The sequence below is a fragment of the Mizuhopecten yessoensis genome, unplaced genomic scaffold (assembly GCF_002113885.1).
Source record: "Mizuhopecten yessoensis strain PY_sf001 unplaced genomic scaffold, ASM211388v2 scaffold3961, whole genome shotgun sequence".
Taxonomy (NCBI): Eukaryota; Metazoa; Mollusca; class Bivalvia; order Pectinida; family Pectinidae; genus Mizuhopecten; species Mizuhopecten yessoensis.
Window position 1 is genome coordinate 193,771 of NW_018405306.1, and position 24,493 is coordinate 218,263.

General features: G+C 34.2%; 1 protein-coding gene across 4 annotated transcripts in view; it reads left to right on the plus strand.

The window, feature by feature from the left end:
- The window catches only part of LOC110448244 (chloride channel protein 2-like), a 58,907-nt gene that overhangs the window by 20,799 nt on the left and 13,615 nt on the right, over positions 1-24,493 (plus strand). For 3 of the 4 annotated variants that reach the window (XM_021494397.1, XM_021494398.1, XM_021494399.1), the window contains exons 4-21: positions 1,013-1,030; positions 6,295-6,426; positions 7,023-7,151; positions 7,714-7,847; positions 8,504-8,578; positions 9,214-9,292; positions 9,791-9,916; positions 14,764-14,848; positions 15,771-15,872; positions 16,520-16,604; positions 17,003-17,155; positions 17,882-18,062; positions 19,683-19,780; positions 20,137-20,252; positions 20,815-20,948; positions 22,225-22,547; positions 23,147-23,288; positions 23,892-23,971. In XM_021494397.1, the coding sequence (XP_021350072.1) occupies positions 1,013-1,030; positions 6,295-6,426; positions 7,023-7,151; positions 7,714-7,847; positions 8,504-8,578; positions 9,214-9,292; positions 9,791-9,916; positions 14,764-14,848; positions 15,771-15,872; positions 16,520-16,604; positions 17,003-17,155; positions 17,882-18,062; positions 19,683-19,780; positions 20,137-20,252; positions 20,815-20,948; positions 22,225-22,547; positions 23,147-23,288; positions 23,892-23,971 (2,192 nt within the window). The remainder of the gene's footprint in view (positions 1-1,012; positions 1,031-6,294; positions 6,427-7,022; positions 7,152-7,713; positions 7,848-8,503; positions 8,579-9,213; positions 9,293-9,790; positions 9,917-14,763; positions 14,849-15,770; positions 15,873-16,519; positions 16,605-17,002; positions 17,156-17,881; positions 18,063-19,682; positions 19,781-20,136; positions 20,253-20,814; positions 20,949-22,224; positions 22,548-23,146; positions 23,289-23,891; positions 23,972-24,493) is intronic. The other variant, XM_021494400.1, reaches the window with a different exon arrangement.

The window sequence follows — 24,493 nt, forward strand, 5'->3', positions numbered from 1 at the left end:
TTTTGTTCTATACCACAAAGATACCATAGCATGCTGCTGATTACCTTGCAGTCTGTTGAAATAGGATTTTGAACATCTCAAAAGGAAGTTAGAGATATTCAAAATAAGATAATCGTATTGCTTCATATTAATATTAAATGAATTTATTTCAGCAGGAAATTTATTTTTATTTTTTTTAATTCCTAAAAATTAGCTGAAACCCAGTCTCTAATCTGTGTAATACTTTTATAGATGTTTTTCGTCGCGCTGCTCTTTTACAGTGCATTTGAGCTACTGGTAAAGGCTTATTACCTGTAATAAAATATCTACTCTACTTTGTTTTCATGGCAACTTCATCTGGTATACCGTATTAAACTTACTAAGCACCCCATCACTTATGAGCTCCCCTTATCCTATTTTCTGGCCTGAGAGTCCTATCTCCTTAACATAATTTACCAACTTACATATCAAGCGTCTATTATGGCTATTCTTTGACAAGTTTGGAAAGTTCTGTTATCATTCTAATTGCCAAAAATTGCTAAATGCATAAAGCACTTTCTAGGTCAAATATGGTAGAAAAATATCATGTGTACAGAAAAAGTCATGCAAAATACATATGTAATATAATACATGCAAGGACCATTCCCTAGACCAATATATGGAGAAGCAGTGTTGCTTTGAAGTTGAGATCAGCTTAAATAAATTTAAAATAAGATTGGTGTTTTCAAACCAATCATGCTCCATCAAACGATGATTTGATTATTTGAAAGTATTTCGTATTAATGTATGCATTTCTCCCTTGTATATTTTTGGTATTATAGTAGACCATCATTGATTAGTTGAATTATGTTATCTGCTTTTTGATTGGATGATTGTATAGACTTAAGACTATCATATATGTGATCTTCTAAATATAGACACTTAAATCATCTTACACAATAGTATTACCTATATTTACTGTACGTTTAGGTCTGTTAAAATAGTCATATGCACATTTATAACGGAAGAATGAATAATTTGATTTTGCATGTAGTCAGCCACTGGATTATACGTAAGTATTGTAGAAATAGCGTGTTTTTTGCCCTGCACTGCATATATTGACTGTGTTGTTTTCTGCTGATTTATCTGACCAGAAACTGTCGATCTGGTATTAATCCTCTTTATTTAGATTTTTTCCCTGTAACAAACATCATCCTGGTGAGTGGTCTCTGGGATGGTATTGTGCGATTCAATGGAGAGGTTTCGACAAAGTCTTCATATAGAGCACACTTAATTTTCAGAGCTCAAAGCTTCGCTACTCCGCAAGTAGAATTCAATTCATTGTTACTGAAATTATTGAATATGATATTGTTCATTAACAAGGCTATATTCTTTTATAATCATGTTTCTTAATTTCCTATGGCTATTTGGAAGATTTAAAAAAAGTTTTTAGAATGACATCAACCAGTTTTCGAAAAAGTATTAAAAAATTTCAAAGACACTGGTTTGGGTAAAACAAACTTGAGTGTTTATTGTCTAAGATTTGTGAACATTTAAGCCTAGATGTGAAGCCAGGATCTATGATGTTGTAAACATACATAAGTAACACACAAGATAACTATGTAAAGAAAATAGAAAGATTTAACATGTTTTTATTATTGTAACCTAAGCATTTTGAAATGAATATGAAAGTTTTCCTGAAGTTGCATATCTTATCACAACTTGCTGTTCATGTAAGAAGAAAAGTTGCAGGCCATGAGGGCTTGTACCTTGCAAAATGAACGTGCCCGTTTAAAAATAAGATTTAAAAGAATTAAATTTTAGCTACATTCATGGCTGGCTAGTGAATTTGATTTAGGTATCCATCAACTGTGGTACAATGAAAGTCAATAAACATACCACCAGCAGACATTGGAATACTCCCTTGTAATAACAGAAAATCACCGAACAATGATTCAAAATGCAAAAAGAAAGGTTTTACTTTAGGGACGGACCTGTAGATTATACAAAGCTTAAATACTGATTAATAAATAATGCTATTAGCTATATTTGTGAATGAACATACTTAAGCTTATAATAGCTACTTACTTGAAGTGCTACTTCAAAAAAAGGCTATATTTTGATACATGTAATGCTAGTAAATATACAATACACGAAAGGCCGAACAAAAATTATGTCTGTATAGGGTAAATTGATTAATAAATTGAGGCATAAAAATTATAAACATTAGAAAATTATATATAGAAACACAATACCAAAAAAATGATAAAAATCGGACAATAAATGGATTCACCTCACCTACTGATGCTATTTTTGTGTACTGGGTAAATACTGAACAGATAAATAATTTTGTTTGGCCTTAAAGCAAAATTTGTAAGGTATATGATATGTCTGTCATATTTTTGGTATCCATAAGATACTGTATGGTAATAATGATGTAACAGCAATATACATGCAAATTTTAATAAAAGTTACCACAGAAATCTCTTATGTGTAGAAAAAGTATTTAGGTTCTTTGATAATTTTGATGGGAAAGTGCCCTGAAATGAGCAATTTGGTGTACATATCAATAAATGAGGTAATATATATTACCATATTTTTCCTGCAATACACAGATTCTTTGTCTTAAAATAGTGGGATCGGCTTATTACAGGGCAATGAAGTAGTATTTGTTGGCATTTCTGTTGAACTGTAACATATATGGGTGGGCTTATTACCAGGCATGGGCTTATTGCTGGAAACATATGACAAATTGTTATTCTCATAAACTTTTTTCTGCGCTATAGAAATTAATTAGCTTTTAACAAATATGTGTTCACAACCCTTCCCCTGTGTTGTGTACACACTTTTCTTATCTCAGCCTAACAATTAATTAATTCAAGTATTGTTCCATGTTTAATCCTTTTAATAATTATAGCTGATGTTTAGTGCTAGTTCTATGTAGTTAACAGTAATGCATCGTTCTGATACAAACTTTGATACACATTCAGATATAGAATGCATTATTTTTGTGTACTTAAGCTGCATGTAGATATCTGAACTCATTCACCCCAGAAGACACATTTTAACTCTTCAAATTCAAAGGTTGGAATAGTTCATTATGAAATTACAGGGGTGAATGAGTTAAATGAGGCATAACAGATTGTTGAAATGATGTATCAGTTTATTTATGGAGGATATAAAATGAAACCATGTTTGTAACTGATGATGTCATTCACGATGTATTATCAAAATGTTTTTGCCCATTTGTAGGATTTTTCACGTTTTTGAAAAAGGAAAAGAGCTTTGAGAATTCTTCAATTAATTTGTTCACACTGTTCATCTATCTCTGACATGCAAAATTTAAAATTTGTCCTAAAAACATAACTTGTATATGAAGTAAAAAAGGAAGTAATGATATTATCAGAAATGTGACATTAAGCATTGTGACAATAAGTGGAAGCCATTGTTATTATCATCCCGCCTGATCAGGGTGAAAAATAGATATTTTTCAATTATTTTTTTTGGTTAAAGATTGATATATCTATTGTTTATCACAAGAAACGTTTGGTTGAAATGTTTTTTGTGGGCTTTGTCATAGCAGCTCCTGGTCCGTCCACAGTTTGACTCGTTGCAAAAAACATCATAAAACGAAAACCATTCAACTGAAAATTATTTATTATGGAAAAAATATATAACAATTTTCAAGCAAATAAATGAAGTGAATTTTTGAGTTTTATTTGCATGAAAGCATAACATACACAGAAATTTCACAAATATGAGACAATATTACAAAGTCAAGGGAAGCTGATAACGATTAATGAAGCAGGTTACATATTTTGAGAACTTTATTTCGTTATTCTGAAATTTATATATACATTTTTCTTCTTGTTTACTTTGTGGCAAATTTAGAAATGTTTTAATGTGTTTGACCTGATGCACCGTGTGATGCCCATTGTGTTCTTCACTTGCTGTGTTAACTCACTGAAAGATTGTTGGTACTAAGGTTGATATTAATCATGAGCATGAGAAAATATATAATGACACTTTATCAGTAAAACATCATCAATGATTGGATTAAACCAGTCACATGACCAGGTTATAGAACCAGTCATATGACCAGGTTATAGAACCAGTCACTTGACCAGGTTGTAGAACACTTATCATATAGAACCCCCCCCCCCCCCTACAAGTTGTAGAGTTATATCTTCCAACAAATAAATTTAACCTTAACCTGCTTTGAAGGTCACAAATTTGAAATAAATGACAGGTGAGTGATACAGGCCAATTGGACCTCTTGTTTGTGCACAACCAAAATTGTTAAACAAGTATGACTATGTAAAAGCTATTGATGATTACAACATCGTCCAATGCTTCCTCATGAATGTAAAATCTTTTTATCAAAACTGCTATAAATAGCCATAGAAAAATTTATTTCCGTACCTGTACAGACACAATTAATGTACGGTTTGTGGATCAATGCACATGCAGCTGTTTCAATATCATGTTACTTGTTTTACTTGTATAGTGGCATTTGAATACAGCTTTACATGAAAACTTTAAACTAGCTGGTGGCTATTCTTGAAAGTTAAAAACACGACATTCATTTTTTGGATACCTTTAATGATTCATCAATTTAAAAAAAAATAGATCTTTATCTATAAAAAGTTATATGTTCATGATAGGAGATGAGAAAGGTGGTTTTGTATAACATCTAGAGCACAGATTGAGAATCATTAGGTTCTACAGCACCGCGTTAGTTTCTACATCAATAAGAACTATTAGCTTCTACACTGATAAGAACTTGTAGGTAGTTTCAAATACATCTAGAATATTTATGTAGTTGTCAGTATAATGCGACAGGGTGAAATACCATGCTTTGGTGCCTTTGTCATGGTGTTTCAATGAGGTAGCACTCTAAAGTTGGCGTCAGATCCGTGATATCGCATGGAGGCAAGTATACCAAACTAGTGTCTCCAGCACATATGTGTATAGTACAAACATGGAGGCACGTCCTTAAATGACCTTAGCTGTTATTAATAGGACATTAAACTCAATAAATCAAACCAGTCCTCAAACTGTCGTAAAAACTGGTTGATTTGTATTCTAGATTAGGAAACTTGAATAAATTGAATTATTTTTGGTTACCCTGGAGGTGCATATTCATTTTGTAAATGTTCTCAAACGCCCAGTCAGACATAAGGTATCGGTCAACAGCGTGTCATTTGGAATATTTGCTGCAAATAGAACTGTTTGCTCGAGGTAATTAGATATTTTAGAAACAATAAGGCGAGAACACTGGCGAATGCTGCGGAGGCTGGATAATTGTTTACTAATGACAAACAGGCATACACATAGTACGAAGGTAGCTGCTTGGACTTAAACGTTTCGTCACGCAACTAGAGCAGCCGTCACCAACATTATTTTTTTCATTCACGTCCGCAATCAAAAATTTATTGTCGTCTCCCAAATGCAAATCGAATTTGCTTGCTGCATGCCAAATTTTACACCAAATTAAGGTACAATTCTTTAAGGCTGTCATTTTATAGAGCTTCGGCTTGAAAGAAGGGACATGCTTTTATTTTATTTTTTCATTTTAAACTTTGTTTGGGGAATGTTTAGTTGTTTTTTTCATTTGGTCAATATTTGAGTTGCTTATCTTATCTTATCATTTCACTGGCTTATGGTAACAGATTACATATTGAAGGAGAGGTTTAAGCTTTACTTAAGCTTTGGTGCTTTTACAAAAAGAAAAGGAATAAGTAAATGTATGTAATTTGAAGGGTCATCTTTTTATTGAATATTGAACTATCTTTATTTGTAGAGAATGAAACACATTGTTGAAAAAAAAATCTTTTTATATCTATATTGTATCGAGAGTTGTATTTATATTCTTTTGCCTTAAACTAATATATACCAAATGTTTAAACTGTTAAAATGATAAGTATACTTGTTGGAGAAGAAATATCTGAAGACATCCTATCCTGACTACTGTACAAGTCATAAGTGGGAATTTCCACATAGGAAAATGTTTGTGTTGTGACCCTGTAAACTGATAGCAGTGTAGTAATAATGTATATAATCTATAAATAAATATTCATATGTAGATATTTTTGTGCTAATTTACACAAGCATGTCCTCTTTTACAGTTTTTACACTTATTTATTTCAGCGGTGAACAGGAAATAATAAAAGAAAGAAATTGGTGCTCATGTTAATTTTCATGGGCTTGACTGTATTTCTTTTCATGTATTTTTCAATATTTTCCTTTGCAATAAAGAACTCAGCAGATAGTTAATATGTGGGAGGTGTGTTTGCACATCAGTTCTATAATAGATTGACAACATGTGTATTTCAGAAAGATGTACACATTTGCGAGACATTGTGTTCCGGGCGATCGGCGAGGATTGGATATTCCTGGCTCTGCTGGGGGTCCTCATGGCCCTACTAAGTTTTACCATGGATTACATAATAGAGAAATGTCAAGAAGGTAGGAATGTATTGGCCAAGCGGTCAGTTGAAGGGTGTCGCAGTATGCGGCTCGCCTAATGCATATCAGATATATTGCAATACAGAAGAAATGTGTTGTGACAAATATCCTGATATATTCTCATAGGAAAAGGGTGACCATGTTAAGAAGAAATTGTTATCAGCATTATATTTAATATGTAATCACAAATTATTTTTGTTATACAACCTTGCAAACAAGTAACCTTTGTACTTTGACCTTGACCATATATGACTTTGATCATGAACAAAATAATTCACTTTGTAATAGCAATTCTCTTTTCTACTTTGCCCTTGACTGTGACCTTGACCATTCAATAAATAAATTTATGATGTAATTACAAGAAAACCTTGTATTTTGACCCTAATTGTGACATTGACCATCATATTAGTTAATTTATGTATGAATTACAGATAACCTTTGCACTTTCACCTTGATCTTTACTGTCGGACATGTTAATTCAGTATATGGAACTACAAATACAATGTTACCTTTGTACTGTGACCTTGACCCTGACTTTTATCATAAAACATGTTTATTTAGTGTATAGAACTAAAATGTAACCTTTTCTATTCCAGCCAAGTTGTGGTTGTACGAGGAGGTGGCCTTTTCTGTGGGTCTACAGTACCTAGCCTGGACGTTTTACTCCATCATATTTATCCTATTTGCCACAGGCTTCACACACCTGGTGGCTCCACAGGCTGTCGGTAAGTCTTAGCAGGGACAGACTGTGGGTAGCTTCTGCCCAACCACAGACCATATGGGTTTTCTCTAGTAAGTCTTAGACAATTGTCTCTCTCTTGTTTCAAAAGCTTTAAGATGATTCTGAAGCTAAGGTATACCTGATAAAGCAAGATGAAAAACTATTAGATAATGAATAGAACAAATATCACCCTCCAAGTCCCAATAATTCGGCCTTCTGGCCTTCTTCAAGGGCGAAAGTAACATCCATTTTGATTCTTCGGAGGTAGAGGAAATGATGTACAAACTATATGACGTCACAATGACTCGTTGAATCTATGATGTCATAATAGTATGCCATCACAATCACAAAAGGTCAAGACAATATATATAATATTTAAATAAAATATTTTTAAAAAACATTAAATTTCAGTTTTCGGATTGTTTTTGACACATTCCCCTAATGTGATTAATTTGTTATGGGTGTTGCTTTGGTATTCAAGGAAGTGTTGAAACTGTTTTTCGACTTTTAGAAAGCAGCCAATCTGATTCAGCGTATAGAATGACAGAATCTTATCTATTTTCCAGGGTCTGGTATTCCGGAGATGAAGACAATACTTAGAGGTGTGGTATTGAAGGAGTTCTTAACATTTAAAACATTGCTGTCCAAGATCGTTGGACTCTGTTCTTCTCTTGGCAGCACACTTCCTATAGGGAAAGAGGTAACCATACAAAACACCCACTACACTTATAGTTTCTTGTTATTTCTTCCAATCTGATGAATTAGATTCATATTAAAGATCTCATGATATTTTGGCATTTTATTCCTTATGATAATTTCATTAATACCGGTATAACTTTTGCCAGGTTAAAACTTTTATGATTTTTGGCCGTAACAGGTTTTCTGTGCCCCCCCCCCCCCACATAAATTAACCCATTTACCACTATAGACCATAATGGACTCCAGATTAATGCATGGAAGAGTTTACTAAAGTTACATAGGGGTGAAAGGGTTAATAACAAATACAGCCATCCCTACTGTAACAATATTTGACGTAGACACTAATTGGCATGAGATCCTGCGTAATACTGTATACTAGGAATGGTTTTGCAGATATACATAGTAATTAGATCTGAAGAGCGAATTTAATATTGAGCAAAAATGAACTTTACCGTCCAAGGGTGAAAATTTAAATGGGTGAAAATTTCCATGTATACAGTAACCATATTAACAAATCCCCAATCATCAGGGACACTGAACACATGTGTTTATTGAGTACTGATGTGATGCTGTCAAACTTTTTCCTGAGTATAACCTGTGTTCTGTCTACAGCAAGAACAAACTTTATAAACTGTATTGTGTTTCTGTTTCTTCCAGGGACCGTTTGTACATATAGCTAGTATAGTGGCCACGCTACTGGGGAAGCTGACTTCCTTCCGAGGGATATATGAGGTATGTTTAAGTTAAAATACAATTAGATGAACATTTGTTTGTTACATGTTTTTGGCCTTCTTTTTTTTGCGCGGATATGCTTATATTGCCAGTGATGACGTAAACGACTGTTCAGCTTTTTTTCGTGCATTGTGGACAACATCACCAGCAGATTATGACAAAACACTTTAATCTATTGTCACTGCTTCCTGTACCTATTGTCACTACTTCCTGTATCTATTGTCACTGCTTCCTGTACCTATTGTCACTGCTTCCTGTACCTATTGTAACTACTTCATGTACCTATTGTCACTGCTTCCTGTACCTATTGTCACTGCTTCCTGTAAATGTTGCCAGCAAAGAAACGCTAAATGAAAAGCGACTTAGAGTTCAATGTATTTATTTCTATGTTAATTAAACCTTGTATATTGTCAATGTGTATTAAATATACCAGGAGGAATAATGTTGCTTTGATCAGGTTTTGCCATACAAATTAATGGCTAAATGAAAAGCGACTTAGATTTCAATGTATTTATTTCTATGTAAATTGAACCTTGTATATTGTATATAATGTGTATTAAATATACCAGGAGAAATAATGCTGCTTTGAGTATTCAAGTTTTACCATACAAAATCATCAAATTGTTTTATTTCAGAATGAGTCTCGGCGCTCAGAAATGCTGGCCGCAGCTTGTGCAGTGGGAGTGGCTGGGACATTCGCTGCACCTATTGGTGGTAGGGAGTCAAGACTTGTAAAAAAAAATCATTGCTGAAGTATACTTTATTAGGCACCATAATTATCCCCTGAAAATAACTTTCTGGTCTTCTGTATGAAAGACTTGAGGAGATATTTTAAGTTTGTCAATTGGTACAAAATGTTTGCTTTGGATTAATTTTGGCCAGGTTAAAAAGGTCATAGGTCAGATTCACTTTTTACTATAAATAAATAAGTCAGTTTTCCATACGAAATTGTCTCAGTCATCCAAATTGGAAAAAAAAGAAAAAATTGCTTGAGATTACTTTTCCAGTCCAATGATCAAAGATCAAAATCATAGTTATCATTAAAACATAAGAATTTTGGTTCAATAATTGACTAAAATGTGGAAATTCCTTATGGCAAGGGTCAAAGTTTGATAGAGTCGAAGCTCACTATGTTTTATTTAAGAGACCATCTGCCTGTTTTCATAAAGAACGAGTTTAGGTAATTTGGATTATTAAATATTTTACTTTCAGGTGTTTTGTTCAGTATAGAGGTAACAGCGACCTACTTCGCGGTGAGGAACTACTGGAGAGGGTTCTTTGCTGCAGTTTGTGGTGCCCTAGTATTTAGACTGTTAGCTTTATGGTTTAAAAATGAAGGTAAGTTATTTATATCTGTTTTTATATGGGACACAGTATAGAGTAACTTACTTAATCCTCTTTGTATCCTCAGTATACAGTAAAAACATGTTATATTGTAAAAGATTTTCACCTTTTTCGAGATAACATGTTTCAACAATAATGAGAATCCATGAAATTTCAACTTAATATCAAATATTTCCAGCTCTAACTGGGCACCTTCAGATTTGACTTCTAGACCTGAGATCCGCAATATTGACCACTTTAGCAAATCCACGAAAACTATGGACTGCAAAACAGACAACACTTACATCAATGATTAATTCCTCTTGTTTCACTTGACACCTTGCTTACCACCAACCCATTACAATGTCTCCCTTCCCTTTTGTTTTAAATGTTCTTTTATTAATCTCCCTTAGATATATTGGCAAACCCCTTAAAATTTCTATGAACAAAGGGTGAAAATATATGGAGGTCTTAGTATATAGAAGAATCCAGGTTAAACTACGGTATTTATGCTGTAATAAGCCCAGGGGAGCAGCATATACACTCTGCCTCAAAGTAGGGATTGGTTTATTGCTGGACAGAGAATTCTACAGAACTGTGTTTAACATAACCCAGGCTTAATACCAGACATAGGCTTATTATTAATAAATGTAATAATTTGAGATATTGGTGTAAAAATTAAAAGATGAAATAAATGCAAAGCAATAATGCATAAAACCTGATAAAGTGACGTCTATTTTTTTGTCTACTACAATTAATTTTTAGTTTTTATTGAAATTGTCCATTCTGAATCCCTGTTTGACTTTATCTTTAACATGTCATTCCTGAACAAAAATCTTCCAGATCAAAAAGAAAGATGAAATGGACAGTAAAACTTAATGAGTGTTCCAAGTGAAAAATGCTTCGTGGCCAGACTAGGATTTGGTTCCTGGACCTCTGACCTAATATTATCACTCTAAAAACTAACTGAGCTGCCTGGTCAATGGAAGTCTGTGATTGTTTCTGTACGTTTCCTCGTTTTACAGCCGAATACAGGATGCTTTCCTGGCTAAAAAGTGCTTTATCTTCCAAAAATGGAGAAAATATCAGAAACAATTTCCCAATTTCAATGAGAATGAAAGTGGTTTTTCCAACTGATGTAGAAACAGGCTGTTGTAAAATTGAGGTTGAAAAATCACTGAAAGTACCCTTGCCCAGTCACACCACAGTGTAAAAAACTAAAGTGGAACTCTCTAGTACTTTGTAGTCAGTGGGACAGACAGCCTTAATATAGTCAACTTACACTTTATAACATTTCACCAGTGTAGAAGGCCTAGACGTCGAAAAGGATGAAAACTATGTTCACTGACACAACTTGTTCACTAAGCTTGACACTTCACATGCACGAAGGTCTACTCTCTAATGATAAAGGGGGGGGGGGGGGGGCTTTTTGTTAAGATAAATCCATGAAGATAGCATCGTCATAGCAACAGGATAGCGGTCTTGAGCAACAGTACTCCAGGTTGAGACAATAGTTTTGATATTTGCAAAACCAGCCATGGACATTTTGATTTGTTACCTTGACTTTTGGTCCTGTCCGTTTATGTGGAAAAATTTGTCTGTTTTTAACTGTAATATTTTCATGTAAAAACCCTGGATGACCTTCAAATATTATCATGGCTCACCTGAAAGCACTATTAGATTACTAGGTCCAAGCTAATTTCATAGGTTAACAACTCTGGTCCAATCTGTGCAACGTTTTTGATCGCAATAAACAAAAGCGGGCGAGATGACAGTATTACAAGTCAAAAAAACAAAATGAGACTCCTAATATCAGTAATATTATACTGGTGAATATCAGTAATATTATACTGGTTAATATCAGTAATATTATACTGGTAAATATCAGTAATATTATACTGGTGATATCAGTTATATTATACTGGTAAATATCAGTAATATTATACTGGTAAATGTCAGTAATATTATACTGGTAAATATCAGTAATATTATACTGGTAAATATCATTAATATTATACTGGTAAATGTCAGTAATATTATACTGGTAAATGTCTATTTAAAAGTATTGGTCTTAGTCCAAAGAGAAGTGATCTGACTCTCTAAATTAAAAAATCCATCTGTATTAAAATAATTTCAGATGCTTATTTTATGAATAATGGTGAGTGGAAACATATATCGAAACGTGTAATCATTTTTCTTTTTTTTTCTTTTATCTTCTTGAGGAAACAAACTTCAGTATACCATGGTACATGTATATATAAAACAAGTATCACCATTAAAATCCTTATTGTTTAGTCCATATGTCGATATTACTGTATTTATGCAGCAATAAGCCAATGCCTGGTGATAAGCCCACCCATGTCAAATGCAATTTAATAGAAATGCATTGCTTCCATCCCCCCTCCCCCCNCTTATTGCAGAATAAATACAGCATATTACCTGGTAATGTATATATAAATATAAACTTAACTTATTTTGCAACTATTATCAAAACAAATTATTTCCACTTATAACTATCATTCTTGTTGGCCTGAATGTAAGCGCACTAGGAGTCTTCATGAGGTGAGTGCCATCTACTGCCCAACCGGCCACCCAATATATATACTAGCATATTAATGTCTAGTATTGCTGCACACTATTGAATTGTGTCTAGAAATAATGCTTTAATATGATACGACTTGTAATGACTTAGTATAGAGTGTGAAATATGTGACATCTTCAGATTGTAATACATGTGCTACAAAGTATCTTTAGCATGAAGTACACATACGAATTGGACAATGAATATAACTTCAATGTCTCGTTTGGAACAATCACGGCGACCTTGAATGTGTTCACCAAATCTGCCATATTTAATATTATGTAACATAATGAATTCTTTTGAAAAGCCGTTATGATCGATTTTCTTATGGCGATTAATTCTAGCTGATAAGGCTATTTGTGCATTTTCATAGCTGGCATTGTTATTTCAGCCTTCCTTAATTATCTGCATATACGCATGTCATGCATCTAAGTGATTTTGAAATGTATTTACGCATCAAGTATTCCGTGGGCCGAAAACAAATACAAACTCATATGACTTTGATCTGTCAATCGTAGCCTGATAATAGTTGTAAATGTACAATACTAAGTTTATAAAAAAAAAGCTATGAAAAATTATAAATTATTCGATCAAAATTAGTGTACTTGCATATTCATTTACTACATCACAGAATAATTTCTCAGAAAATGGTAGGATAAATGCTCTTGTTTTATTCATGTCCCGTCATGGCACTGTGTTGTATCTTTGATCAAGATCCTTAATTCCGCTTGTTCCAGTCTACTCAGCTGTAAATGAGTATGTGGTTGGGCAGTGCTAGAATTGTTGAATGCTAGCTGTGAACGCCGAAATGGCAGCACCGGCTGTATTCTCCCCCGGGAGTTGAGAAAGATACTGGCTGGTTGCAAAGGCCCTATAACCACAGATAATAATTTGTGAACCGCTTTGAGACGACCTAGGCTGTGTTAAAGCGGTATATAAGAACCCCAAATTGTTATATTTGATATTCAAATTAGTTCCCTGCTTTCCTTGATTGACATATATCACTGTTAAGGATCGATCCCGTCCCACTGCCAAAAGCTGCCACTAGGTGTTAGAAACGGTTCTGTCTGGCATGTCTACAGCTTCGATCATTTCTGAAAAGAAAACCATACCTTGCAGGACCTTTTTTGAGAAACCATAAAGATGAAATAAATCAAATCAAATCAAATAGCAGTGTTCTACAGTGTAATTGGGCTTAACCAGATTTGAACCCTGGACCTCAGTTTGTTATACTATCTCGCTAACAGTTTGAGCTAGCTGGTCAACGAAAGTGTCCTGGCCCAACTGTTTTACAGTAATATTCATATGGAGATTAAGGGGAGGTTACTGTATATAGGAAAAACCAGTGTAGTGGGACAGGGATAGAAGATAAGGGGAGGTTACCGTATATAGGGAAAACCACAGTGCAGTGAGACAGGGATACTTAAGGAAGCTAAGTGGAGGTTACTGTATATAGGGAAAACAACAGTGCAGTGGGACAGGGATACTTAAGGAATCTAAGGGGAGGTTACCGTATATAGGGAAAACCACAGTGCAGTGGGACAGGGATACTTAAGGAAGCTAAGTGGAGGTTACCGTATATAGGAAAAACCATTGTAGTGGGACAGGGATGGAAGATAAGGGGAGGTTACCGTATATAGGGAAAACCACAGTGCAGTGGGACAGGGATACTTAAGGAAGCTAAGTGGAGGTTACTGTATATAGGGAAAACAACAGTGCAGTGGGACAGGGATACTTGAGGAAGATAAGGGGAGGTTACCGTATATAGGAAAAACCATTGTAGTGGGACAGGGATACTTAAATGTTCACAGGAACTCAGTGGGTGGTCATTGCCAATATATTCTCAGGTAGATATCATATTGAAAAGAAAAATATGTGTCAGGGGGTGGTAAGCAAAAATAGTACAGTATAATACGAACAAATATTCGTATTATTTGTTTTCCTTTCGGTATATTCATTTATGTGATGTGCCAATTCTGTTACGTCCTTTTTCCTGGAAGAATAGTTCTGTTATAGTGTGAAAATTGGTCAATCACAAAACCTTACCAGAAAACACATTAGGAGTATAGTTCTCTTTGGGAAAGCTCTATATAATAGATTAAAATAGCAATCAAAACACATACTGCACACAAATATAAATATCTTAATCAAATGCTTGTGCTGCACATATGTGTATGAATTCTGTAGATGTTACAGGTAACACGACCTTATCTTTCCTGTCTGATATATATAGGTACATGTACTGAATTCTAAATTTTGAATTGATTATGTTTTGTTTCAGACACCATCACAGCATTATTTAGGACGTCACTGAGAACAGATTTCCCGTTTGATGCCTTAGAATTATTAGCGTATGCATTTATAGGGTAAGTAATTATTCATGTGTACATGTTCATGAGCTTTTTTAGGGAGTGTAACATATTTATCCTGCAATAAGCCTGGGGGCCAACACATAGCCTCTGACAATGTAAGCATTTCTATGGAACTGCAATAGATATGGATATTGTTGGGCTTATTACCAGGCACGGGCTTATTGCCGGATAAGTACAGTAGTTACTTTATGTAAATGAAGATTGATTAATTGAATCTCTCACCCCCCAGCGGAATCTCAACCCGTGGGGGAAGATTCTTAAGTTAGCAAACACAAGGATTTGCCGAGGGATTGGCAACTTAAGAATCTTTCCCCAAGGGTTGAGATTCCCCTAAAGCTAGATAGGGAGCTATATCAAATGTTGTATATTATTTACATTATTTCATATGTACGTATCTCTCACAAGATTGACAGAGTCACTTCCAAAAATTATGGAAACTGCCAAGGAAGTTAGTTTGCGGGGGTGTTTTAGATTTTGGACTAAGACATGGCAGAACATAAAGAGAGCTTAATCTCTGAAGAGCCTAAATTAGTCAGAGCAAAAGCAGGGATAGTTAATTTAACAAGTTCTTTAAAATCAAATTACCTTCAAAAACTATCAATTATGAAATCTGTTTAACAAGGGATTGGCTAAATTTCGAGCATGGGCTTATTGCTCCTAATTTTTGGTGAGTTTTACAAACAAGTCGAAAGATGTTGTAATGTCTATTTCACATAAACTCTTTTGATTTTAACATCAGTTCTATTGCAGTGAACATTTTGATGATCTAAACAGTTCAGACAAGGAAGAAGTGTCACAATATGAAATATTTATTTAAAACTCTGCAACAAAAAAAGTCAAAGAAATGAGATTAGCCCTTAAAATGGTACTTAATTAAGTATTTGTTTCAGAGAATTTGTATTTTTATTTATTTCAGAGTTGTATGCGGGTTTGGTGGGGCCTTATTCATATTACTTCATAGAAAAATAATTTTATTTACGAGAAAACAGAAGAGAATGACAATATTTTTACAGAAAAAGTAAGTGTTTGTTTATGTTATGTTAAAATGTGTTATGTAGGTCATTTAGCTTAACTGACCCCATCTTTACACTGCACGTTTCATGTGTTTTCCAACTTAAGTGTGAATCTCTGATCCGTGTAGAGATTTTTAAAATAAAAAATCCCTTTATTAAAAGGAATCAAAGTCAGTCTTGAAGTAATCAGACAATCTAAAGGAGAGACACAATATCTAAAATAAAATGTGATTTCTTTAAATATTATCAGTATTAATGAATACCACTAATATTTATTAAATATAAAAGGAAAGTATTATCCTTTTTTTGCAACCATACTGAATACTGTGAAATTTTAATTTAATTTAGTTAAATTGTCACCTTTTCTGCCCTCTGTAATGATGGCAAATTAATCATTACAGCGAGCATGATTAAACACCATAGCATACATAATGATTAAATGTGAAGGGCAAAATTAATACTCGGTTAAAACGAATTTACCAGCAAAGGCCGAAAGAATGACTGGGCGAAGATTCCCTGGTATACAGTATCTTATTACATTTATTCATTGTGAAAATTTTAAAAGTGAAAGTATGTATATTTAACAACAGATGAGTGTTCTTCTGACCTTATAACAAAGATATGTTAACCTTATAACACTTATTTCTTGCAGTCGTTTTATATATCCTGGACTCGTTGCCCTAGTGATTGCATCTCTCACATTCCCTCCAGGCCTTGGCCAGTTTTTTGCAGGAAATGTAAGTCAACTTAAAATAAACTTTAATATAGACAGTTTGTTGAATTATAAAAAGTGATAAAAATGTAGTAAACTTATTTATCATTTACTCTTATTTAACAAAAACTGAAGTCAAATCATATAAACTTATTGCTACTTTTCATTAAACTTCCTATTTCAGTTTTCTGTTATTTTTTTTATTGAAGACTTGAAATTTTTTGTATTATATGATTTGAAATTTTTTCTATATTCAATTTTTATCACTGGTGTATTACAAATAAACATAAGTGCTAAACTTTGCAAAGTTTTAGTCAATATAGAGAATATTTCATTGTCTAAGAAACTCTTGAAGGGAAATTTGCATAAATAATTTCCGATGTAATAGTAATTGAAAAGTAAGAAGGTCATTTTATTTTGCAGTTAACTAGTCGACAAGCTATCAACGAATTATTTAGTAACATTACGTGGACGACGGGGCAGGCAGACAACCTGGCCGAGGAGGAGATCATTAGTCACTGGAAACACCCCGACACTAACATCTATGTCAACCTTGTAATCTTTATCGTAATGAATGTGAGTACAGAGATATCAGAAACAGAGTGTGACTTATAATGTAAAAATCAAACTCGCACTTAAACTTAACCCTTTCGCCACTGTAGACCATAATGGACTTGTCAACATCTATGCACGGTATTGTCTACTAAAGTTACATAGGGGTGAAAGGGTTATCGTAAAACCAGGTTTTTGTGATTAAGGATCCCAATACCAGTGCTAAAACTTACCCATTTCATGGGATACTTTTTTCATGCGTGACTACAGCTTTAATAATTCATAACTGAGAAGAAAACCATACCTTGCAGAACTTTAATGGAGAAAAATAATTGAAAAAAAAAAGCTTTAAACAAAAACAGAAATCATCAACAGTGTTTTAAATTTAAAAAAACAACTAGTATGAAAAACTACAGTGTTATTCTCTAGTGTTTTACCTGTATAGGGACAGGAATTCTTAAATATATTACATGGTAAAAAAATTACTTTCACATCATATAGGACATAATATCAGCGAATCATCTATACATAAAAAAAACTGAAAAAATATTTTTTCAATCTTTTTCTCACATACAAATTTAGCCCTTCATTTAAAATTGAAAGAACCTTCAAGGAAGTCTTTGTCGTTATGTTTCATTTTAAGCATTTTCAGCTGTTAAAATAACTGGAAAAAAACACATTTTTGTAATTTTTTCAGTCAAAATTTGAATTTTGTTTAAAGTTTAAAAAAAATCATATTTTCATTTGCAGTTTTGGTTTGGGGCAATTTGTAATACCCTACCTATACCTGCTGGAGTGTTTGTGCCTGTTTTCACTGTGGGAGCAGCTTTTGGGCGCCTTGTTGGGGAGGGTATGGCAGCCTGGTTTCCAGAAGGTATTCCATCAGGAAATGTGATCCGAAAAATTGTCCCTGGCGGATATGCTGTCGTTGGTAAGTGTAACGTTTTCCTTTGTGGGTAAACTCTTGTGGTAAATGTTAGTGCCATAGGTAAATTTTACTTCCCTTTGTGGGTAAACTCTTGTGGTAAATGTTAGTGCCATAGGTAAATTTTACTTCCCTTTGTGGGTAAACTCTTGTGGTAAATGTTAGTGCCATAGGTAAATTTTACTTCCCTTTGTGGGTAAACTCTTGTGGTAAATGTTAGTGCCCTAGGTAAATTTTACTTCCCTTTGTGGGTAAACTCTTGTGGTAAATGTTATTGCCATAGGTAAATTTTACTTCCCTTTGTGATTAAACTCTTGTGGTAAATGTTAGTGCCATAGGTAAATTTTACTTCCCTTTGTGGGTACACTCTTGTGGTAAATGTTTGTGCCATAGGTAAATTTTACCTCGCAAGTGCAATTGCCTGAGAAAGGGGAGAAATCTACTTAGACAGCAATTATAATTAGAGTGGTAAACAGGATGGATTTCAATGCAGTTTGAATATGTTTTACATAACATATAACTTGTATGTGTGACTGTAACCATGTGTATAGAAGTGTTGTCCTTTATGTAATTAGGGTATTCATTTATGCAAAAACGTCTTCACGTTAAGTTAGTATCATTTATTTCATGAAGATAATTAGCAGCATATCATTACACTCTGAATACCCAGTTCAAATATTGATTTGAAAGAAGGACAATCAGGGCATCATGGACACTAGCTTTTAGAGTATTTGATTCATGTAGGGTTATTTATTTAGCCTCTGGATACAGTTCTAGTATTTACAGTGTAGTACACAAGTTACTAGTCTTTAGCCTTGTACCAAAATATGTGTTATTCTGAAATGCTAACTTCTTCACAAAATTAATTTACACCACTACCTACACACAAACAACCATCTGACGGACACGCACACATCTGATCGGCATACACACACTCACTGGATTGAAATACACACACACTCACCTGACAAACACACACTTACCTGGCGGGACACATTGTCACACACACAGAAAGAGGCTTGTTGTCATGGTTACCTGCTGAAGTTCTAAGCAAAACTGTCAACCACAGAATTGTACCTGGTGGATATGCCATTGTTGGTAGGTCGTTAACACACACCAAAAAACCCCAGATTCCTTCAAAAGGTCATGGATATCAATAACAAACTCTTTTAAAAAAAATGAAATCCTTCAAATCATCTTGGAAAATGATAAATGTAATTTAATCCACATTTGTTCTAATCTTATAAATATACTTAATGTATTTGTCTTGGATAGAAACATTTCAGTCATGGAATTTCTAGAATTTGCATTGGCATTGATTTGGAAACCCTGAAGATGTAATTTCCCTTTCCTCACAAGTACTGTGTATCTGGTAGTGTTTGCAGCAGTTTTATTTTTGTGTTTTTTTAGAGGAATTTTTAAATAAAAAAAAGGCTATAAATTTGAGAAAAACCTGGATTTTTTTTTGGATTTTTTTCTTCAAAAAGACAGTCATCCTGATTGACAACTTTCATCAGACCATCATCCTGTATATACATTATTTGACTGTTAAGGATTTTGTAAGTATTCAAGATTAAAGTATTAACTTGACATGTTGTTAAAATCTTATATTGTTTCATCATACAGGTGCAGCATCTTTATCTGGTAGTGTTACAAGGACCATATCAACATCTGTGATTGTGTTTGAGCTGACGGGTCAGATAAGCCATGTACTACCTGCTGTGGTAAGTATTTTTATTCCTCAATTTGAACTTTTAGAAACTCTTATATACTTTTATTTATTATGTCTTACAGTTAATTTGATTTTGTCAGCAAACATATTTTTTGGTGATAGGCAAATTTTACCTGAATGTTCATGTTTGCAGGTAGTTGTACTTTAAAAATGGAAATTCTTGTATGTAGGAATATTTGCGTGTGACTCTGCATTAATCATGGTGTGGAAATTTTAGTGATGGCAACAGTTCTTAAATCTATATAAACCTATTCTGTATAAAATCTTTACATAAACATTCACATTTGGATATTTTCACGATAACTTACTCAACGCAAAAGTAACCTGAATGTATGCCTTTCATTACAGGTAGCTGTACTGATAGCTAATGCAATAGCCAATCAGCTGCAGCCGTCATTCTACGATAGTATCATCAAACTGAAGCGCCTTCCGTACCTACCAGACATTGTGTCTTCTAAGTCAAGGTACTGGTATACTGTCAATATAAAACACAGTAGTTTACATTACCTGTAATCTTTATTACTGGCAGTTTTCTTATATTCACGAATAAGCCCATCCCTATTTCATTTCTTCATGGGTTGTCGGTAGCGCAGTGGATAGTGCACTTGCCTTTCACCAAGACGGCAGGTGTTTCATTCCCCGATCGTACATGAAAAGGTATGGGGTCACCTGGCCGACCACGTGGGTTTTCTCCAGGTACTCCGGTTTCCTCCCACATTAAGACTCTTGCACACTAATATCCTGGCCAACAAGAGTGATTAATATTATTTGTAAAAACTTGTTTCATTATTATTGTAAAACAACTAAAGTTTATATTTTAAAATATTTTTATTTCATTTACTTTTTCTATGAATTGCTTTATTAATTGATTTATTGATTTATTAATATGAAAATAAATATTTACCCGATCAGTATCTTTTAAATGTGTACAACCTATAATTGTCAATCACCAGCTTATCCTTGCACACCATGTTGAGCACTCACGTCACTAACTGTGGCTAACTTCTGATTTTCTGTGTTTTACAGTATGTGGAATGTGTATGTTGAGGACATAATGGTCCAGAACGTCCAATTTGTATCCTTTGTGTCCAGTTACGGTCATTTGAAGGACCTCATCACGCAGTCCATTCACAAAAGTTACCCACTAGTGGACTCGCCAGGTAAATGCTCATCATGGTCACATTGGTGTTATGACAATCAGATGTAAGAGCTGTAACGATACTGAAAATATTTCAGAGATCTTAACAGTTCACCTTCAAATGCAGTGCATGGATGGCAAGTTTATAAATTAAATAACAAATACCAATAATTCACAACTAGTTTTGTTGTAGCAACTTTTCAGAGGTTTCTGTTTAACAAACCTAGTATCGGCCAGTACTCATTCCGTCTTTGTGTAATGCAGAGTTATTTTCTCTTGTGAGCAGGTATTGATTGTTGCGTCATTGGTTTGTGTACTTAATTTTCTCAAAAATTGATGACGTTACTCTCACAAACAAATGACGTGACAATCAATACCTGCTCACAAGAGCAGATAACTCTGCAATACGAAAAGATAGAATACTGTTAAGGTTAACATAGGTGGCCTGGGTCCCTGGTAGCAAAGGGAGTTAACTCATACATCCATGAATTTATGTATCTTAAGGATCCCCGTACCACTGCCAAAAATTGCATCAAAGTATTGGATATTGTTTTTCCAGCATGACTATAGCTTTGACAAATTATTTCTGAAAAGAGAACCATACCTTGCGGGACTTTTATGAGAAAAAATAAATGTGAAAGAAGCAAAATATAAATCAACTACAGTGTTCTCAGTGTAAAAATTCACTGTTACCAGACTGGGATTCGAACCCTTGACTTTAGATTGTTATACTATCGATTTAACGGATTGAGCTACCTGGTCACTAAGTGGCCTGGCGATAGTGTGCTACAGTTATATTCAAACAGAAGTTAAGGGGAGGTTACTGTATATAGGAAATACCACAATGCAGTCTGACAGGGATCTTTAAGGGTTGAGTACTTGGACAGGTGTACTCATTCATAGTTCAGTGCTGATCTTGGTGACATCAAATTGAAACACCAGCGATTGGGTTTGGTTCTGACTAGACATGTACTGGAAATAACAAATGGATTCTCTACAATCAGGAAGTCTCAGTAAACCTTATAAAATTGTATCTGTGAATGAGTTGAGATAACTAATATATTTATGATGCTATGAAGTACTATGTCTTATCCTCAAATAAGCCCACGGAGCAGACACAATCTCAAAAAGTTGGGAGGTGGTCTTATAACTGGACAATGAAATAGCATCTGTTGACATTTTTACTAAACAACAATATAATTATATAATTGTGCTTATTATCAGGCATGGGCTTAATACTGGATAAATAGCGTGTTTATTTGTATAACATGCTTTGACGTGATTGTATATCATTTCAGATTCTATGATACTGCTGGGGTCGATACAGCGTTTTGAGTTGGAGCGAATCCTGATGTTACACTTGAGTTACGACCAGAAGATCCTCATTAGCAACTTTGACGATGATACATCAGAGACACGAACCCCAAACTCAGAATTATCGACAGCCCAAAACTCCAGAGCCCCGTCGCCCGCTCCGATTCCTGCCCTTACCATCACTGATTCCTCCCCTTCACGATCGTCAAGGTTTCAGGTTCAAAAGGTGGATGAACCACAAGGAGGATCTGGGGGAGGGGGAGCAAGCAAATTGCCAAACCCTTTCAGAATGAGATTTTCAAAATCTGTAAGTATTTTCATGCCTCTGTCAATTGATAGGCCGAAGGAGCATACATTTTCTAGTTAACCCTTGCACCCCTATGTAACTTTAGTTGACTCTACCATGCATTGATCTGGAGTAGTCCATTATGGTCTTCAGTGGTGAAAGGGTTAGTGAAAAATAGATTGCACCCAGTCATTAATTCTTGATTTATTATATTTTACGTTTGTTTATATTGTCATTGCCGATATTTTACGACACTGTTTACGGCTGGCCCTGTTTATAGTATACAACAGTCACTCAAATACTATATTCTAATTGATATCCAGTGGTCGCTTCAAAACACCTATAATGAACAGCAAGAAACAAAAATTAGTTAGCCAGTGGGTCATACGCCTATAGCACATATTTTCCCCTATTTAAAAAAAAGGTACTAACTTTCTATTCCTGCATTAATCCCTGTAAAATTATATGTAAAATCATGTGTTTTGTTGAATTGTCAATCACTCATGCGTTGACCTTCCAATGACTAATATATGTAGGAGAATTGGAAAAAAATACTAAAATCATCAAGGAAGTAATTACAATGCATAACTATAATGACCTCTGACCCCATTCTCTTTCAGTCAAGCAGTTTGACAGAAATGTCGGATGAAGCCAAGGAGGCACAAACCTATCACACTCTCCAACTCCCTCTTCGCTCCATCCTCAAAAACTCCAGCTCCACAGCAAGTATGGGCCGGGCAAGCAGTACAAGTGACCTCAAATGTAAGGCTCTTGACTACAGTGACAAGCACATCCTAGTCCAAAGTGGATACTTTTTATTACCTCCCTTTGTTGTTCATTGTGCTTAAGAACCAGTATGGTCTTAAATACGATATTTTTTTAACATTTCTCTACTGTAATATTTGTCTGAAAAGAAACGTGCTGCAAAGTTTGAGGATCAATTACGCTTGAAATTTTGTTGACATATTGATTTTGAATACATACTGAAGAACATAAATTCCTCAATAACCCGAATGGAGTAAAACATGGTCTGGGGTGGTCGCCGCAGTGTTTCTGCTGTTACATAGCTTCGGTCAAAAGAATACTGTTGGAATCACAGTCCTTCTGCAACAAAACAACAATATGCCTCCCGCACATACCAAGCCACACATGTGGAGGTATTAGCCAGGTGCCATTGATTGATTTAACTGGCTTATGAATCGTTTATCTTTGATTTAACTGGCTTATGAATTGTTTATCTTTGTATTCTAAAATGGTTGTATGAATTATATATTTATGTATTGTAAAACACAATAGAGTGATTAATTAGTGAAATGCTAGAAATGCACATCAACTAAATATCAAATGAAATGCTATTTTTTTCAGCCTCTATAAATGCATACTATGATCAGTTCAGAAACCAAAGAAAGGACAGTATTGTGGAGGATATGCCTTTTGTGATCAATGTAAGTGCTAGACATTGCTGACATGGGTGTGGTTGTGTTGTTTACAAACTAAAATGACATAAAAATATGTACATGTGAAACATAGATCATAAGAATACATTTATTAGAACACCCTTAGAGTCCTTATATTGTCTCAGAAATTTGTTTCTTGTTGAATGGAAAGAGAGCTGTTGTTTAAAAAGTATTCCTATATAGAATAAAATGTATGTATACAAATAATAGATGTCTAAACCATCAGAATACTGATCCATAAAGTTCTGCTGCATTATCACCTAAAACACAAAGATCAGATTTATAAGGTTAATCTAGATATGAAAAAGAGATGGCATATTCATAGGTGTATACAATAACACTTCATTATCATGCCACCATTTGTCCTGAGAAGTTTTGGCGTTACAAAGGGGTTTGGCAATAGATTTTGGGAAATGTATAACGGAATTATTAAGAAAATAAGAAAAAGGGGCAAATGGAGTGAGGGGCATTCTATCGAAGTTTCGCTGTATATGAATAAATCTATGGGTG